General features: G+C 41.4%; 1 protein-coding gene across 1 annotated transcript in view; it reads left to right on the forward strand.

Annotated features, from left to right (window-relative positions):
• Nucleotides 1-20,040, forward strand: part of kcnq1.2 (potassium voltage-gated channel, KQT-like subfamily, member 1.2) — a 358,931-nt gene that overhangs the window by 124,907 nt on the left and 213,984 nt on the right. Inside the window, exons 11-12 of the mRNA XM_060840067.1 lie at nucleotides 14,737-14,796; nucleotides 16,746-16,863. Of these exons, the coding sequence (XP_060696050.1) occupies nucleotides 14,737-14,796; nucleotides 16,746-16,863 (178 nt within the window). The remainder of the gene's footprint in view (nucleotides 1-14,736; nucleotides 14,797-16,745; nucleotides 16,864-20,040) is intronic.

A 20,040-nucleotide genomic window follows, 5' to 3' on the forward strand; every position in this document is an offset into this window, starting at 1 on the left:
CGACTACTTTTCATCATTTTTATAAATGATTTGGATAAGAGGTTAAGGGGTATAGTTAGTAAGTTTGCAGATGACACCAAAATTGGAGGTGTAGTGGACAGCGAAGAAGGTTACCTCAGAGGACAATTTGGTCAAATGGGCCAATGGTCTGAGGAGTGGCAGATGGAGTTTAATTTAGATAAATGTGAGGTGCTGCATTTTGGAAAAGCAAATCTTAGCAGGACTTATACACTTAATTGTAAGGTCCTAGGGAGTGTTGCTGAACAAAAAGACCTTGGAATGCAGGTTCATAGCTCCTTGAAAGTAGAGTGACAGGGAGATAAGATAGTGAAGAAAGCATTTGGTATGCCTTCCTTTATGGTCAGGGTATTGAGTACAGGAGTAGGGAGGTCATGTTGCAGCTGTACAGGACATTGGTTAAGCCAATTATGGAATATTGTGTGCAATTCTGGTCTTCTTCCTATAGGAAGGATGTTGTGAAAGTGTTTCGAAAAGATTTACAAGGATGTTGCCAGGATTGGAGAATTTGAGTTATAGGGAGAGGTTGAATAGGCTGGGGTTGTTTTCCCTTGAGCGTTGGAGGCTATAGAACCTTATAGAAGCTTATAAAATCATGAGGGGCATGGATAAAAGTCTTTTCCCCAGGGTGAGGGCATCCAGAACTAAAGGGCATAACAGATGAGTATGAAACCAGGCCCTTCGGCCCAACAAGTCCACACCAACTGTCTGAAGAGTAACCCATCCAGACCCATTTCCCCACTCTATTTTTACCCCTGCCCTGACTAATGCACCTAACACTATATGGGCCAATTCACTTGGCATGCACATCTCTGGACTGTGGCAGGAAACTGGATAACCTGGAGGAAACCCACACAGACACAGGGAGAATGTGCAAACTCCACACAGACTGTCGCCCAGGGCTGGAATCAAACCCGGATCCCTGGCACTGTGAGGGAACAGTGCTAACCACTGAGACAGCGTACCACCGTTTTAGGGTGAGAGGGGAAAGATATAAAAGGGACAAACGGGCAACTTTTTCATGTAGAGGGTGGTGCGTATATAGAATGGGCTGCCAGAGGAATTGTTGGAGGCTGGTACAATTACAGCATTTAAAAGGCTTTTGGATGGGTATATGAATAGAAGGGTTCGGAGGGATATGGGCCAGGTGCTGGCAGGTGGGACTAGATTAAGTTTGGATATTTGGTCGGTACAGACAAGTTAGACCAATGAGTCTGTTTCCATGCTCTATATCTCCATGACTCTATATAACCAAAAAGATCCCACTCTACTCATTATTTAAAGACAGCAAGGTTACACTTAAAAAACCATGCACTTCTCTGCTCCTGGGCTGTGATCTTTTCCACACCGGCTCCTCCAAAGTCAGCTGTGAATTTTTTTTTTAGATTACTCACAGTATGGAAACAGGACCTTCAGCCCAACAAGTCTACACCGACCCGCCAAAGCGCAACCCACCGGGTCTCATTCCCCTCATTTACCCTTCACCTAACACTACGGGCAATTTAGCATGGCCAATTCATCTAACCTGCAAATTTTTGGATTGTGGGAGGAAACCGGAGCACCTGGAGGAAACCCACACAGACATGGGGAGAACATGCAAACTCCACACAGGGAGTCACCTGGGGCAGGAATTGAACCCGGGTCTCTGGCACTGTGAGACAGCAGTGCTAACCACTGTGCCACCATGCCACCCATTTTTGGTCATTTTTCTTAGATACACTCTGATGTCCAGAAATACTTGAACTCAAACAGCAAAGGCAGTAGCTGTGTAGATTTACTGCTGTGTCAGAAAGCAGTGCAAGTTTCTTTCTCTCTCTTACTGACAATTAGGTTACTGCCTTTGTTTTCTTCCTCCTTTTTCAAGTGCCATTGTTTTGATCCTTTTTTCTGCCAAAGTTCCAAAACAATGCAACATCTTATAAAACAGTAATTACTGCTCCTCAAATTTCAGGAAATCATCTCCACAATCTCAAATACCTCAAAAAAGGAGCAGCTCTTAAAACCACAATTATTTCCCATCCTCCATCTTGGATTACCCAGAATCCTTTGCTTCACTAATTCTCTCTTTTCCATCATAAGGCCAGAAATTGCAATGTTTGTAGACTTGTTCTGCACCATTTACTATAACCCAAATGCTGGAGCAGTCCATGCCTACATGCAATAAGAATTGAACAACATTGCCATCATAAGTAGCAAATAGCATTTATGTATTATAAGTGCCAAGCAATTATCATTTCCAGGAAGAAAGAATCTAACTGTCTCCCCTTGACAACCAATAACATGACCATTGCAGAATCCCTCATGATTAACATCCTAGGAGTTACCATTGACCAGAAACTTAACTTGCTATATAGGTAAGTGGCTGAAACAACAGATTATAGGCTAGGAATTCTGCAATGAGTAACTCCTCTTCTGACTCCCAAACTACTCCCTTCATCTCCAAGACTCTAATTAGGAGTGTGATAGTTTTTTTTATTACTTACCTGGATGAGTGTGGCTTCAAGAATGTTAAAGGAGCTCAACACAATTCAGGACAAAGCAGCCCTTTTGACTTGCATCGTATTAACCATCATACATATTCATTCTATCCACCACTGACACATGGTAGCAGTAATGTGTATCAGCTGCAACAATTCACAAAGGTTTCTTCTGTAGCACCATCCAAATCCATGATCTCTGTCACCTAGAAGGAAAAGGGCAGTACGACCACCTGCAGGTTTCTGTCCAAGCTACACACCATAAACCCACTCGCTCACTGTCACTGGATCAAAATACTCAAACTCTGTTCCTTACATCAATAAGTGTGTACGTAGCCGATGGACTACAATAGCTTACAACCACCTTCTGAAAGGCATTTCAGGATGGACAACAAGTGCTGACTGCCAATGATGTTCACACACCATGAAAAAACTGCATCCAATCTGAAATTGCCACCCAATTTTGACCCCCAATATCCACTTTGTTCATGAAAACAACTTTTTAAGCAAAATTAGGTTCTAAAACTGATTGAAGATTTAGAGTCTTTGCCCATTTTGCATCTCACATGATTTGTGACTTTGACAGAAAGTTTGAAAGCTAACGATACACATCAGGAGTTATATAGGAGATATGCAAAGTTATTATCTTCCCCAGAGCCAGTGTATTCTTATTTTAATTGACCACTAGCAAAACAGATTTTGTTTGTCGAGAATGGATCACTTAAGAGGTGTATCTTTATTTTGCATTACCATGATTACGCTAATAATTAACTCCAAACAGACCCTGAAAACAAGAGCAATCCAATTTTAAACCCCTTTACTTTATACTATTTACATACTTACTGGGAAAGGGGAAATCTGCAGCATACTCAATTTTATGGTAATTGTTTTTCAAACTTTAGCAATTACCCAAAAAGGACAGTAAATGTCTTTCATTTATTTTACATTGCTTTGTAGAAAGCTGAAAGCATTTGCTGTAACAAAATACAATATATATTTTGATATTTTGGACATTGTGAGACTATAAATGAAAGCAGAGCAGCAAAGATAATTAAAATTAGCAATGAAAGGAGAAAACTGTCAAAACCAAACTGAAAGTGGCAATATAAGTAGATAAGATTGTAATGATTTGGAAATGCCGGTGTTGGACTGGGGTGTACAAAGTTAAAAATCACACAACACCAGGTTATAGTCCAACAGGTTTAATTGGAAGCACATTAACTTTCGAAGCGTCGCTCCTTCATCAGGTGATAGTGTAAAGGTTTAGGCAGGCTTGCCTGCATTGATGAGGACATTGAGTATCAAAGTTATCAAGTCATGTTGCAGCTGTTTCAAACTTTAGTTAGGCCACATTTGGATATTGCATGCAGTTCTGGTCACCATACTCTAAGAAGGATATGGAGGGTGCAAAAGAGATTTACCAGGATATTTCCTGAATTGAAGTATATTAGTTATAAGGATAGGATGGACGAACTTGGATTGTTTCTGCTAGAGCATCAGAGGTTGAGGGGTGACCTGAAGTATATTAAATTAAGAGGCATGGGCAAGGTGAATGGTTAGTCTTTTTTTACCCCCTGGCTGGAAATGGTAAATACTAGGAGGCACACATTTAAAATGAGAAGGGGCTAGCTCAAAGAAGATATGTGAGGCAAGTTTTCTTTCCATAGAGAAGTAGGTGCCTGAACACACTGCCAGAGGAGGGGGTTTGAAGCAGATATAATAGCAACATTTAAGAGGCATTTAGACAGACACATGAACTGGCAGGGAACAAAAAGATACAGACTATTTGCAGATAGATGGGATTAGTTAAGCATGGTCAGGATAGGTGGGCTGAAGGGCCTGTTCCTTTGCTATATTGCTTTATGTTCTACAAATTGTGTTTATAGATGTAATTACAGAATCCTTGTATGAAGAAGTCATGATGAAAATGTGTAGGACCTTCAGTAGTCAGCTGTGGCTCAAATATCACACTGATCTTCAAGTTCAGTACTGGTGAAATGCTTCCCTGTTGGCTGCATTTTGAGCTCAAATTCCAACATGGCAGCTGATGGAATTGGAATTCAAATATTAAAATCTGGAACTAAAAGGTTTTGCTCTAAAATAGTGACTGTGAAACTATTAACAATAATTAATATTGGACAGAGCAGTTGCCATACCAAGCTTCCTTTGCCTGAGAAAGTAGAGGCGTTGATGTTTTTCTTGACTGTTGCATCAACATGGATGGACCAGGATAGATTTTCAATTATATTTTCTCTTAGTACTTCGAAGTTCTCAACATTTCCACTTCCACCTCAGCACCATTGATGCAGACAAATATTTTCTCCACATTGATTCTTGAAGTCGATGACCAGCTTCTTTGTTTTAATGATATTGAGGGAGAGATTCTGCCTACTTTTTTTTAACCAAGACACCCGCCCACCCACCAAGGACCCTTTCTCTCTCCTCCAATGCACCTCATCCAACTGAACACACTGCTGGCCTGCTCCCAACCTTAACCTCTTCATTTCAAACTGCCACCATGACATCGATCACCTATCCAACTGCCTCATCCACTCCAACCTCTCACCGTCACAACACACAGCCCTCCACTCCCTTTTTTCCAACTCCAACCACACCAGCAAACCTGCAGACAGGTGGGATGCAGTAGCAGTGTGGCACACTGACCTCTACACTGCTGAAGCGGTGCCAACTCACAGACGCATCCTCCTATTGCCCCCTTGATCACGACCTCATCTCCCGTCACCAAATTATCATCTCCCAGACCATCCACAACCTCATCACCTCTGAGGATCTCCCACCCACAGCTTCCAACCTTATTGTCCGTGAACCCCGCACTGCCCAATTCTACCTCATTCTTAAGATTCACAAACCTGACTGCCCCGTTGACCCATTGTCTCAGCCTGCGCCTGTTCCACTGAACTCATCTGTTCCTACCTTGACACCATCCTGTCCCCCTTAGTTCAAGAACTCCCTGCCTATGTTCGTGCCCTTCACCTCCTCCAAGATTTTCATTTCCCTGGCTCCCAACACCTCATCTTCACCATGGACATCCAGTTTCTGAACACATCGATCCGCCATCCTCTCACACCATCCCAACCAGTATCCTTCCACCGACACCTTCATTCGCCTGCCTGAACTGGTCCTCACCCTCAACAACTTTTCCTAACAATCCTCCCACTTCCTCTAAACCAATGGGGTACCCATGGGCATGCGCATGGGACCCAGCTATGCCTGCTTGTTTGTTGGCTATGTGAAACAGTCCATCTTCCACAGCTACATCAGCAACACCCCCTTACCTGTTCCTCCGCTACATCAACGACTGTATTGGTGCCACCTCATGCTGCCACAAGGAGGTTGAACAGTTCAGCAACTTTAACAACACCTTTCACCCCGACTTCAAATTCACCTAGACCATCTTGGCAAACTCCCTCCCCTTTCTGGACCCTCCATCCCCGTCTCTGGCAACCGACCAACCACAGACTACTGGTCCACCGACTCCCACAGCTACCTAGACTACAATTCTTCCCTCCCTACCTCCTGTAAAAACACCATCCCTTATTCCAATTCCTCTGCCTCCTACCGCATCTGTTCCCAGGAGGATCAATTCCACCTCAAAGTCCCAGATGGCCTCCTCCTTCCACGATTGCAACTTCCCTTCCCACATGGTTGACAATGCTCCTCCACTTCATGCACCACCGCCCTTGAACCCCAACCCTCCCAGCACAACAAGGACAGAAGCCCTCCCGGTCCACACCTTCCATGCCACCAACCTCCGCAAACAACGCATCATCCTCTGCCAATTCTGCCACCTCCAAACGGACCCCACTACCAGAGATATATTTCCCTCCCCATCCCTATCAGCATTCCGAAAAGACCATTCCCTCTGTGCCTCCCTCGTCAGGTTCACACACCCCACCAGCCCATACTCCAGTGCTGGTAATTTTCCCTGCCACTGCAGGAAGTGCAAAACTTGTGCTCACACCACTCCCCTCACCTCCATCCAAGGCCCCAAGAGATCCTTCCACGTCGTTCAGAAATTTACCTGTACCTCTACCAATGTCATGTACTGCATCCGTTGCACCCGATGTGGTCTCTTCTACATCGGGGAGACAGGATGCCTTCTTGCAGATCACTTTAGTGACCATGTCTGGAACACCCTCACCCACCAAACCCATTGCCCTGTGGCTGAACACTTCAATTCCCCCTCCGACTCCATCAAGGACATCCAGGTCCTGGGCTGCCTCATGCCAAACTGTTACCACCTGATGCCTGGAGGAGGAACGCCCCATATTTTGCCTTGGGATCCTGCAACCACATGGATAAATGTGGATTTCAACAGCTTCCTCATTTTTCCTCCCCCCACATTATCCCAGTCCCAAGCCTCCAACTCAGCCTCCCCTCTGGACCCATCCATCACTGCCCCTCTAACCTATTACCTTCTCCCTCACCTATTGCTTTCCCAGCTACCTTCTCCCAACTCCACCACCCTCCCATTTATCTCTCAGCCCCGACCCACAAGCCCTATTCCTGATGAAAGACTTATGCCCGAAATGTCGATTCTCCTGCTCCTCAGATGCTGCTTGACCTGATGTGCTTTTCCAGCACCACACTCTTGACTCAGAGTCAGGGACATCAGCCACGTTCCTGAACTCCCACATCAAACAAGAGGCACATGCCATGAGTCTGAGGTCCCCTGCCATTGTAAGCCTTAGCTTTAACTCAAATAATTAATACTGCTGCCCAAATGCACACCAAGACCTTACCATTCCAGCAACCTCCTGGTCCCAACGTCCCCTCTGCTCTGTCTCCTGCTGCTCCCAGGCAACTCCTTAATGAAAATGTTTTCTTAAAAATTCATCTTTATTATCCCATATTTAAAATTATTACAAAGATTTAAAACTATTTGCTTAGGAAAACTTAATATTTATTGCAATTGAAGTGATCGTACAATTTCAAATAGTAAACAACAAAACCAGATATATCTACAAAGAAACTCCCTGTAATAGTTTTCAAATAAATCATTCAATTAGTAGAAATAACAGCATAAGTCATTCCATTAATAGAAGTAACAGTAGTTAAATACAGAGGAAATGTAGAAGTGGATTATGCTTCCAAAAGATTAAAGTTTACGGATACTTCAGATAGGAAATTAAACTTGACTATTTATGTGTCTGTAAAAGATTTTGGGATTCCCCTTTATTTTAACTAAGCCTTTTTTTATTTCTTTTTGCTTCTCTTACTTGCTTCTTCAATTGCTTTCTGAGCATTTTGTAATCAGCTTGGTTCTGAATTGTATTTTTTAACTGAAGTCTGTCAAAACATACTACTTCGTTATGTTAATTCCTGTTTCCTTTTTGATCCTGTGGGCTCTGGATTTGTTTGCATATCTTTCCCTTTTTCAGGGAACATGTCTTGACTGTATCTGAACTATTTCTTCTTTGAAGGTAGCCCATTGTTCAACTAGATTTTCCAGGCAGCCTTTGGTTTCAGACTACCCAGCTGAGCTCCGTTCTTGCCTCATTGAAGTTGGTTTCCCTTAGTTGCTTAGTTCTTACTCTGAGTTGCCCATTACATTTTTTCCATGATTTTCCTAAGGCTTATGCAATAACAATCACTATTCCCTAAATGTTCCTCCACTTTTACTTCATCGACTTGGCTCACCCTCTTCCCAACAACATAATCCACCAGCGCCTTCTTTCCTGTTGGAGTGCACACACCTTGACATAGAAAACTCTCCTCAACACAATCCAAAAATTCTTGCCCTTCTCTATCCTGAATATTACCACCAGCTCAGTTAACTAAGGTCCTCCATTGTAGCAGCTCTACAATGCTTGCACTATCTTGTACTTTCCAGACAGATTTGTTCCTTTATACTGTTCCCACTGACAAATGGTTTGTAGATTACACTGATATAGGCACTCTGAACTTTTCAGTTCTTCAACTCTCTAATACATCCTGTTTCCCAAATACTGCAATGATCTCCTAAACCAAGCTCGCACCCTTCCTTATTTTCTTCCTCTCATGAAAACTCTATGAGCAGGAATATTTAACACCCCTCCTGCCCTTCCTTCAGCCAAGTATTTGTTATTGTTGCAGTTTTGTAATTCACTCTATGCATTCACGTGCTTACAATATCGTCCTGATTTGAAAATACTTTCATTTCTCCCCTACTTCAACTCCACTTATTAATTTGCTATTTTATAATCTGGAGCTTTCTGAATTTCCCTGTATTTTGTACATCCTGGTATTGCTCTCTAATATTCTCTCCTGATTTTCACATTACTGCTGAATTGGTATAAAACTTTGCTAATAACAAGTTCCTTCTCAAGGGTGTTAGACCTGACTTTGTTCAGGTGCAACCCATCCACTCTGCGCAGGTGCCATCTCCCCCAAACCCAGTCCAAGTGCCTAGGAAGTTAAAACCCAATCTCCTACACTATCTTTTCAGCAATGAATTCAATTGTCTTCTCCTCTTATTTCTGTACTTAATGGGCATGGTACTGGAAGTAGTCTGGAGATTACTACAAAATCTTAATTGGAACATATATTTTCCTATGGTATGTACCACATTCAGAAGTCAGTGATTGCTGACTTAATACAAATTTCCTAAATTCTGATTTTCATTTTTAATTATTGACAGGACATGGACATTATGGACCAGGATTCTTTCCCCTTCCTATTAATATTATTGATACCGATGTTGACCATGACTGCTGACTGAAATGCTCTCCTAGAAGAATGTTCTGTAGCTATCTGTGATCCTGCTACCAGGGAGACTACATACCTTCCAACAGTCAGTCTGCGGCCACAGAAACATCTATGCATTCCCTTCGCTAATGATTCCCTGTTCTTTCCTGCTGTTCTATTCTTCTTTTTCACCCTCCTGTACAGCTATACCTGTCATTTGCTGCACTCCTTTGAGGAAGCATCACTCTCACCAATATATATAATGGAAAACCAATTCTCTGACAGGATCTTAAGGGGTCCTGCGCTACCTGCTAGTTTCTTCTGGACTGTTTGACAGTTGCCATTCTGCATCTGCATGGCCCTAACCTGAAATTAGAATTGCTTCAGGATTATGAAAGAAGCCTAGGGCAGAATGAGTGAACAGAGCAACAGATATCTTAATTGGAACAAAGATTTTTCTATGGTACACACCACCTTCAGAAGTCGCAGCTCATCCATTCAAAAAGTAGTACATAACTCACATGATCCAGATATCACAGATTATGTAGGTTGATGGTCGCGATTGGAAACACAGGTAATTTAGTGGTGATGGTGAACAGATGAAAAAGATACATGGGGGAAAATATGCAGGTTAATGATCATGCAAATGATTTCAATCTCGTTAGTAGGGTGCGTGTTACTGTATTACCTGAAAAAAATCCCGTGCTTGAAGAGAATGAAACTACAACCGTCTGATGGCGAACTGCATGTCACAGGGAGAACACTTTTCAAACTCAATTATATCAGTAGTTTTACAAGCCAGAGTCCAATATTATGTCAAGCCTATATACATGATCAGAAACTATCACTTCTCACTCTGAGCAGGAAGATTGCTTACTTGTTGAAATTCAGCAGCATATTAAAGAACCTTAACCAGCTCAGTAGTCAAATACCAATGATCAACCTAATTCTATTTAGCATTAGGAGGACCTCATCAGTCTCAGAAGAATGTTTCTTGAACCTTAGAGAAAATATATTACAATTACTTTGGTTTCTGACAACTCTTCGTGGTGAGAGATCAAAAGATACTACTGATTTCACTGATTTGGAGGGATTATTCTACAGTCTTCCAACTGTGGATTAATCTTCAAAGTCTACTCACTGGATATCCTTGACACCACAACCACCAGGAGTTGGTAATAGACTCTTGATATAATCAATTCAGCTGTCAATGAGAAGCAGTACCAAACAGTTATATTGTGTATGATTGAATCTGATAAAATGACAATGCTAACCACAAGAGCACATAGAAGGATTACATGTGAGTGGACTTTTTTAAAACATAAAAGAAAAAATACTATTTATTTCAGAAATATATTTATCTTCTCTGTCTCAAGTTGAGTAAACTAAAGATCATCCACTGGAGAGGAGAGTTTAAACAGTAATATGGAAACATCTGCAAAGGACATTTGGAAAATCAACAATTCACCAACATTACTGTTTAGCAATGGATTGGACCTGAATGTTTTATCCTCCAGTAGCAGACTTTCAACCCAAATGAGTCATCGGTTGTTTATAAAGTCAGATTTTCCAGGAGAGGATGGGAAAGTAAAGAACTTTTGTTTGAAACAATTTTATAAATACTTTAATAAACAGATTTAAAGGGTGGGGGGATGGGTGCGGGAGGTGGTGCAGTTTGGGTGTGATGGAGGCGATATTTAATAAAACAGTTAGTACCTGAAAAGGTTAAGTAACATCATGAGATATGTTCCACCCAACAGGATACAAAGGACTTTTCCTGGGAGTAATTAACCAGTTGTTGAGTTATCTCCAAATTGTGTACCATAATATTTCAGTAACAGTAATCTGTACTTACACTTAGGCGTAAACTGATGTTGCGCAGGAACACATTATGTATTTCAGATGCAATATAACTAACTATCAAGACCAAATTTCTCTTCTGCTGAAGACTTTGTAAGGACATGATTTCCCACTTGGTCAGTAACTTCGACTAATACCAACAAAAAGGATCGGTGACAGTAAATCTATCTAACTCTTTAAATATAAAGCATTTTGTGATGCTCTGACATTGCTATACATGCTGAATAAATTTAAAAGTGTTTATTTTATTCACAATTGTAACACTGGAGTAATCTACAATCCTGTGATTCCAGCAGGTAACCATACCTATAGGAAGAACTAGTAAAGAATTGGGGCAAGAATCTGAAACTATGCTTTCAGTTGGAATAGTATCTTTTCTAGGTTTACAGTGAGTCATTCCTATTGTAAATAGTAATCTTTGGGTAGTCTATAAATAGGACCTTGAAAACAGTGGAAAAAAACTGCAGCATTGATTAGTCAGAATGTTACAAGTCATACAAGGTTATATTTAGATTTATTGTTTGTGGCTCTGAAAGGGTTAACACTGAGGAGTTTTAGATTAGATTACAGTGTGGAAACAGGCCCTTCGGCCCAACAAGTCCACACCGACCCGCCGAAGCGCAACCCACCCATACCCCTACATTTACCCCTTACCTAACACTACGGGCAATTTATCGTGGCCAATTTACCTGACCTGCACATCTTTGGACTGTGGGAGGAAACCGGAGCACCCGGAGGAAACCCACGCAGACACGGGGAGAACGTGCAAACTCCACACAGTCAGTCGCCTGAGATGGGAATTGAACCCGGGTCTCAGGCACTGTGAGGCAGCAGTGCTAACCACTGTGACACCGTGCCGCCCACTAATTGCCACCCACAATGATGATGTCATATAAATTTGGGGGCAGACAGATTAGGATCTTGGTCGAGAGTGTGGCGCTGGAAAAGGGCAGCAGGTCAGGCAGCATCCGAGGAGCAAGAGAATTGACGTTTTGGGCAAAAGCCATTCATCCATTTCCTGATGAATGGCTTTTGCCCAAAATGTTGATTCTACTGCTCCTCGGATGCCGCCTGACCTGCTGAGCTTTTCCAGCGCCATACTCTCAACTCATATCTCCAGCATCTACAGTCCTCACTTTTTCCTAGTTCAGGATCTTGAAAGAGTGAGACCTAACATCTGGTCTATCCTCAAAATCTGCAACAATATCTTTGTCAGTGTAACCTGTAACAGTTACTAACATGTGATAAATTATATCCCGTTAATTACAAGAGGCTCTTCCATTAGATCGGCAAATTGTTTTCTTCTCCACGCTGGATCAACCAGGTCCTGTAGTTTTCTACACTTTATAAGGACAGTGGCAACACCTTCATCTAGAGTTGCATCTCACACAGGGTAGTGAGCTAAAATGCTCATAAAGCAAGATTATTAAGTGAAACGTTTTCAACAGAGCTGGGAGTGTACGGGTGTGACAGGATAGAGACATTCAAGATTATGATTAATTAGTTTATTTTCAAGTTGTTTAGTGCAGACAGTGATGAGTGAACACCGATTTGGTGTGTTGATTAAAAACAAATTGAAGGGGAGATTAGAATGTGTATTTTTAAATGTTAGGAATATCTGCTTTTTCTTTGACTAATTGCATGAGATCCCATTGGACCATCTGAACAGGTTCGTATTCAAAATGATAGTGCTACATTGGAGAGTTACCCCAGATTATATATTTCAGCCTTCTTGCCTGCTTCAACTTTGTCACTTTATTTTAGTTTATTTTGTCAATTCCATGGCTAATCAGTAAATAAAACATGAGCTGTCACTTTATCCAGACAATCATGAGCCTCGATTTTTAACTTAAGGTGAGAATTGTAAGTGGGAAATCAAGGAAACAGTAAACTATCCTTAATTCTGCCAGAGCGATGCTTAGGCAATTTTATTATCCAGACCCCATCCAGATGCCCTCCGTTGGTAACTCACCTGGAATCAATGGCAATTTGCAATTGGGCAGGGAATACATTTGGCGGCCGGCACCTCTGTGTGAACCAATTGAGAGATCTCTAATGTTCAAGTAAACTACTGACCGGAGCTCCTTTTGCTACAGACACGTTTTAAAAACTTAATCTGCTTGGACCCCTTTTCATCCCAGCTATTCTACCACTAGCTTTACCTGGTCAGAAAGTCATACAAGTTTCTCCTCGTAAGCCTTCAGATGAAACATCAGTCTGGTCTCTATGCTATCATTGGAGGCCAACCTATGTATCTAAGGAAGGATATCTCCCATTTTCTCGGCATTGTTTGTCCTACCTGAGCAGAACAACTGGTTGAAAAAGATGTCAGTGGGTTCAGTTCCTGAGTGACCTTAACTTCCCTCTCACCCAGTCTCTGATAATCAAGTAGGATTAAAATTGACTGGCTATTTTATGAACAGCAAGATAGTCCACTTGTCAAAAATGTTAGCTTCACTGTTTACCCCATTAGTTTTGCAAAACTACAATGTGTGCTCATCTATTTAGCATTAAATCAGAACTTTTGACAAGTTTCATGAATGGTAACTTATTGTTTTAGCTGACTTGTACTTGTTGCATGAGGTTTTTTTCAGTAAAATTTTTTTCAATTGTTCTTGAAACCTTGAAGTCATAGATATTTGTTAACAAAAGGACTGAATCAGCTGGATTGTAATGAGACTGACACTCAGAAATAATCTCACACGCTTGCCTTTTTTCTGCTTTGTCAGGTTTTACAAGGATGTTTAGACAATCTGGTAAGTCTGCTTTAAAGTAATCACTATTCAAATCCTGTAGTCTGAACCGTGATTGTTGAGGAATTAATTTTACTTTTGTCTCGACTCTGTTTTCCATATATAATTTTCCCCATCAGTTCTCATCAATGCTTATTCCTTCTCCATTTAATTCTCTTATGGAGTGTGGAAAATTAAACAGATGGTTGATTTTAGTGCTTTTCTCATTGTTTCGATTATGCATTTGCATATTATTATTGGTGCCTGCTGTTGTTACAGTATATAATTGTTCACTAATCTGTTTGGCTTCTTCATGCTCCATTAATAATTCATTTCTGAAATCAGCGGCTTGAGATAAATGCAGCATTATTTTGGGGGTAATACTTGTTAATGAATGTCAGTGTTATCGCACACTCATCTGTCTCGCTTCCTGTCTGCTTTGAATGCAGAATGAGCTTTGTCAATGACAGTCTAAGCATTTGTTTCCATTGTGCAACTCCCAAACCAAGCGATTCACTTAAGCATGTATAATAAGCAGTCATTGTCTGTTCCTTGATTAATATGTGCTAGTAAATGATTTATTATGTACAAAAATCCAAGAACGTACTCGATGCAATTTTTATTATGAGGACTTCATAACACTTGATTCATAAATTCCATTGATTCTTGAAGTAATTTTTATATTCTCAACTATCAATTTATTAATGTCTTTATTTGAATAACTTCAGCTTGACCTGAGTCTTATCCTTTCATCTAACTCTAGCACTTTAAATAACTTTTCAGTAGTGAAGCTTTTGCCAACTTTGGCACAAACAAGCCGGAATGTCTTACCTGGCCCATATTAAACAGAATTGTCTCAATCCTAACAGCTGCATATTTGTCTTCCCTTTTTGATTGAGATTAATTATTTTGTTTTACACCTTGCTTGTGGTTTCTGCCTTGCTTTGGCTTTTTGCATGCAGGTCAACAGCTTTCCTGGTCTCCCTTAACCATCTGTACCTCAAGCTGCCCCTCATCACCAGGTACAAGATAATTCTCTGAAGATCAGTTTTTGTTGAATAAAACAGCCTTTTGTTCAAGAGGCGAACATGTGTCTATAGAGTTCACACACTTTAATATTAGACTTTTGCAATATTTAACAATTTCTGTTTTATATAATTCTAATGCAGTGATATCACTTTAAATGTGTTGACTTTAGATGTGTTGCATTCTACTGGTTACTTTCTTGTGAGCTGTTACCAAAAATAAATTCCAATTGGAGTTTAATATCCTTGTGATTAGATTAGATTATTTTATTCATAATACTGTAAATGTTTTAAAAATTTGGTTATCTTCAATTACCATTGTTAGATTATTCTCTTAGTTTGCAATCTATGTGCATTTATATTAAACATGGGGTACCTTTGGTGAACCAAAGTGCAATGCACAACCTTGTGAAAAAGCTTGTCCTCACTGTTGACCTCTGATTGGCTTATTGGGTCAGAGAGTAATACAGCACAGAAACACACCTTTAAGTACATTGTCGACCAGATATCCTGAACTGATCTAGTCCCATTTGCCAGTATTTGACCTATGTGCCTCTAAAACACTCCTCTTCCTGTATCCAACCAGATGCTTTTTAAATTTCAAAACTGTACCTGCCTCCACCACTTCCTCTGGCATCTCATTCCATGCATGCACCACCCTCTGCATGATACGATTGCCCTCAGTTTCCTTTTAAATATTTCACCTCTCACCTTAAACTAATACCCTCTAGTTTTGGACTCCCTTACCTTGGGGAAAACAGACCTTGGCTCTTCACCCTATCCATACCCCTCATGGTTTTATCAACCTCTGTAAGGTCATCCCTCAGCCTCTGATGCTCCAGGGAAAACAGCCCCAGCCTATTTAACCTTTCTCTATAGCTCAAACCCTACAAGCCTGACAACATTCTTGTAAATCATTTCTGCACCTGCTCAAGTTTGACGACATATTTTCTGTAGCAGGGAGACTAGAATTGTACGCAGTATTCCAAACATGGCCTCACTAATATCCTGTACAGCTGCATCATGATGTCCCAACTTCTGTAGTCAATCGCATTGACCAACAAAGTCAAGCGTACCAAATGCCATGTTCACCACCCTGTCTACCTGCAACTGTCAAGGAACTTTGCATGCATCCATAGGTCTCTTTGTTCATCAACATTCCTCAAGTCCCTACAATTAACTATATAAGCCATACCCTGATTTGCCTTATCAAAATGCAACATCTGACATTTATCTAAATTAATCTTCATCTGCCACTCCTCGGCTTGTTGGCCCATCTGATCAAGATCCTGTTGTAGTAAGATAACCTTCTTCACTATCCACTGTACCACCAATTTTGTTGTAATTAGCAAATGTACTAACCATACCTCCTATATTCATGTCAAAATCATTTATATAACTGACAAAGAGCAGTTGGATTCAGCATTGTTCCTTGCGGCACACCACTGATCACAGATCTTAAGTCGAACAACAATCCTCCACACTACTGTCTGTCTCCTATCTTCAAGCAAATTTTGTATCCAATTGCCGAGCTCCCTCTACAGCCCATGTAATCTAATGCTGCTAACCAGTCTACCATGTGGGACCTTGTTGAATACCTTGCTGAAGCTCATATAAACAATGTCTACTGCTCTGCTTTCATCAATTTTCTTTGCCAATTCTTCGAAAAACTCAATCACCCGAGTGAGATCTGATTTTCCACACACCCAACCATGTTGATTATCCCTAATCAGTCCTTGCCTTTCCAAATGCATGTACATCCTATCCCTCAGAATCCCTTCCAACAATTTTCCACCACTGTCATCAGACTCTCCAGTCTATAGTTCCCTGGCTTTTTCTTACCACCTTTCTGAAGTAGGTTCTGTAACTTAGTTATATTGAATGAAGGTATTTGTCTCAATTGATTTTTAATATATTTATTTTTCTGATGCCATTTATTTTAAAAGTGAGAAAAAGTGTTACTGAAGAAAACCCAAGTGACATTTCACGGACCAACAGCTTTACTGATGAAATGGATTTGATGGGTGAAGAATCACCATTGCCTGTGGTGACAGATGTATTACAGTAAGTTCAGACAGATTTTAAATCCATGTAATTTTTGCCAATCTAAACTGCCATCTTTTGATAATCTCTGTACTAGATTAGCTGGCGACAGTTTTGAAGTTAACGGTCTCTTGAAAACAGTTAACTTTTTGACAAGTGTATGCAGAAGTTTTCCAACATAAGCATATGAATAAAACTAGATCACAAATCTTAAATAATATTGTGCTCTGATTCTTTATATACCTGCAATTTGACCATATAATATCAAATTTAAGATTGAGGGAAAAAATATGTCAGAAAGTCAGATACTCATAAGGAACTGGCAATGACAAAGGAGGGAGATATAAAATCTCTTTGCTCCTTTCATGCCCTGCTTTTGATTGTTGAAGAAAAGTCAGTTGAAGTCAAATCATTAAGTTTCATAGCTGAGGAAAGATATCCTGAAGTAATTCTGTGAACAATACATTCACAAAGCGGAATGAGAAAAACCATGTGACATGCAAAGAGAAAAATAGGAATTCTTTCTCAACCAACGTCACCAAAACTGATTATGGGATTTTACTGCGCACAACTTACCTGTCATGTTTACCTCGATTAATATCAGTAACTTTGACTTGAGTGGAGTACATGAGGCAGATGAAGCATTCCATTCTTTTCTATCCACAGCAATGTTCCCACGTTGCTGACTGGCTGAAAATCGTTACTGACAATCTGGTACCATTTCATTTGGATTGCCCCCTTCTATGTCTCTTAGAAGCCAATAATGCAACTGGATGGGCAGTCTGCAGCGGCATCGACATGACAGCTGAGCTGTCTCTTGAAGCTGGTGGATGAATCTGGAGGCTGCTTGGAACTTTTTCTTACTTCCATATTTAGCATAAAATCCCAACAAGGGATGGTTACGTTTTGAAGATTTTGGGTATGGAAGGCAGGCAATTTTACTTCTTGACAGTCTTTCAGATGACAATCTTCACAACCATTTAAGAGGGTGATGATGGCCTAGTCATATTATCACTGGACTATTAATCCAGAAACCCGAATAAAGTTATAGGGACCTGAGTTTGAATCCCACGGTGGTTGGTAGAATTAAATTCAATAAAAAATCTGGACCTAAAAGTCCAATGGTGACCATGAAACCATTGTTGGTTGTTCGAAAAATCATTAATGTTCTTAAATGTCCTTTCCCTTAGGGAAGGAAACTGCTGTCCTTACGTGGTCTGGAAAGCCACAGCAGATCAGGCAGCATCTGTGGAGCAGGAGAGTCAATGTTTTGAGCATAAACTCTTCATCAGGAATGTGGGGAGGGCCCAAGGGGGCTGAGAGATAAATGGGAGGCATGTGGGGCTGGAGGACATTAGCTAGGAATACGAGAGCTAGATGAAGGTGGGGGGGGTGATGGTGATAGGTCAGAGTGGAGGGTGGAGCGGATAGGTGGGAAGAAGATGGACAGGCAGGGCAAGTCAAGAAAGTAGTGCCGAGTTGGAAGGTTGGATCTAAGATAGGGTGGGGAATGGGGAGATGAGGAAACTGGTGAAATCAATATTGATTCCATGTGGTTGGAAGGTCCCAAGGTGGAAGATGAGGTTTTCTTCTTCCAGTTGTCGGGTGGCTCAGATTTGGCAGTTGAGGAGGTCCGTGACTTACATGTCCTTGGCGAAGTGGGACGGGCTATTGAAGTGGTTCACCACGGAGCAGTAAGATTGTTTAGTGCACGTGTCCTGGAGATGTTCTCTGAAACGTTATGCAAGTTGGTGTCCTGTCTTCCCAATGTAGAGGAGACCACATTGAGAGCAACAGACACAGTAGATGAGATGTTTGGAGGTGCAGGAAAATCTCTGTTGGATGTGGAAGGATCCTTTGAGGCCTTGGATAAATGTTTCAGTGAACATCTCCAAGATACATGCCCACACGCACACCTACACAATATCAGCAAGCATATTTCCCATCATTTTATTTTTTGTTTTCTTGGTGGCTAAAGTGAGTCCCATTCTCTTCACCTGATTGTTGATTGAATTAATGAGCTTTTGCAGTCGTGTTTTGTTGTCTGACAGATGTAAAGTGGGTGAAATCTCATATGAGCCAGATTAATGTGCGAGACGTGTGACAGAATAGAGTGAGAAATATGGTGCGACCTATCTTGACATCAAAAATATTTCACTCTATCTTTAATGCATTTCACAAATGGCATGGTGAGATTCTCAGGGGCACACACACCCAGCTCATGGACTCAACCAGGCTGCATCTCCAAGCTCTTTGCTTGCTCTCATTGCACTCGCCCACCATGAGTCATAGCATCTCTGCTTTGAATTAGCTTACTTTGCCTTTTTATGCATTGTTCACTCAGCCAGAGGTACCAGGCACATATCACTGCTGTCTTGCTGAGCCATTTAGTGTGAATCTAAAGTTTTTTGGGATTGTCAGCAGCCCCCAGTCAATTAAGGGGAATGACCTTCACTCAGAGATTCCTTGCGTAGTAAGCCTCTGATGTCAACCTAGTCCCTGCTTGGGCTATCAGAGTGGGAATCCTCTGCTCTTCAGGAGTGAGAAGCCTAATGTCAGGCAGCCAACATCCATCTTGACTCTCTTTCTGACTATTGTCAACTGTTTGCCTTCTGGAATGAGAGAGAGACAGACAGATATTAGAGGAGATGAAAGTGGTGCAGGAGGGGAGGTGACCCAAGTGAGTAAGGAGATGGGGCTTGCAGTCAGGTTAGGGTGAATGAGAGTACATGGGAAGATATGGCAGGCAATAGTGAGAGCAGTAGAACATGAGCCTTGGTGAGAGGTGGGTACAGTAGCAGAAACAGAGTGAGTGTGGTGAATCAGAAAGAGGTTGGTTCAGCTTACCTGGTGAAGTGGAGAAGGTCATTGATCTGCTTCCTAAAGTACTGGACACTCCTCTACATGACTGATACTGCTTTAACCTGGATGGCAACCTTGAGGCAGACTGGCATGGTCTGATGTTGTGGTCTTCACTGCTGCTCCTAGGCACCATCCTGATCAAGCAGGTGTCTCAGAAGCCTGTCTGCAAAGCATGGCGCTGTTTCCCCCCTGTCTGCTATGTTCATGGCAAATGTCAAGAGCTGTGCCGGACAGCTCAAGGCTCACAGTCCTTTTTGGGGCACAATGAGCTTTACAGGATGGAACAGGTGCAAGGGATGCCAATGAGTGTGAGTGTGTGATTAATTTATTTGTAAT

This window comes from Hemiscyllium ocellatum, chromosome 19 (assembly GCF_020745735.1).
Source record: "Hemiscyllium ocellatum isolate sHemOce1 chromosome 19, sHemOce1.pat.X.cur, whole genome shotgun sequence".
Taxonomy (NCBI): domain Eukaryota; kingdom Metazoa; phylum Chordata; class Chondrichthyes; order Orectolobiformes; family Hemiscylliidae; genus Hemiscyllium; species Hemiscyllium ocellatum.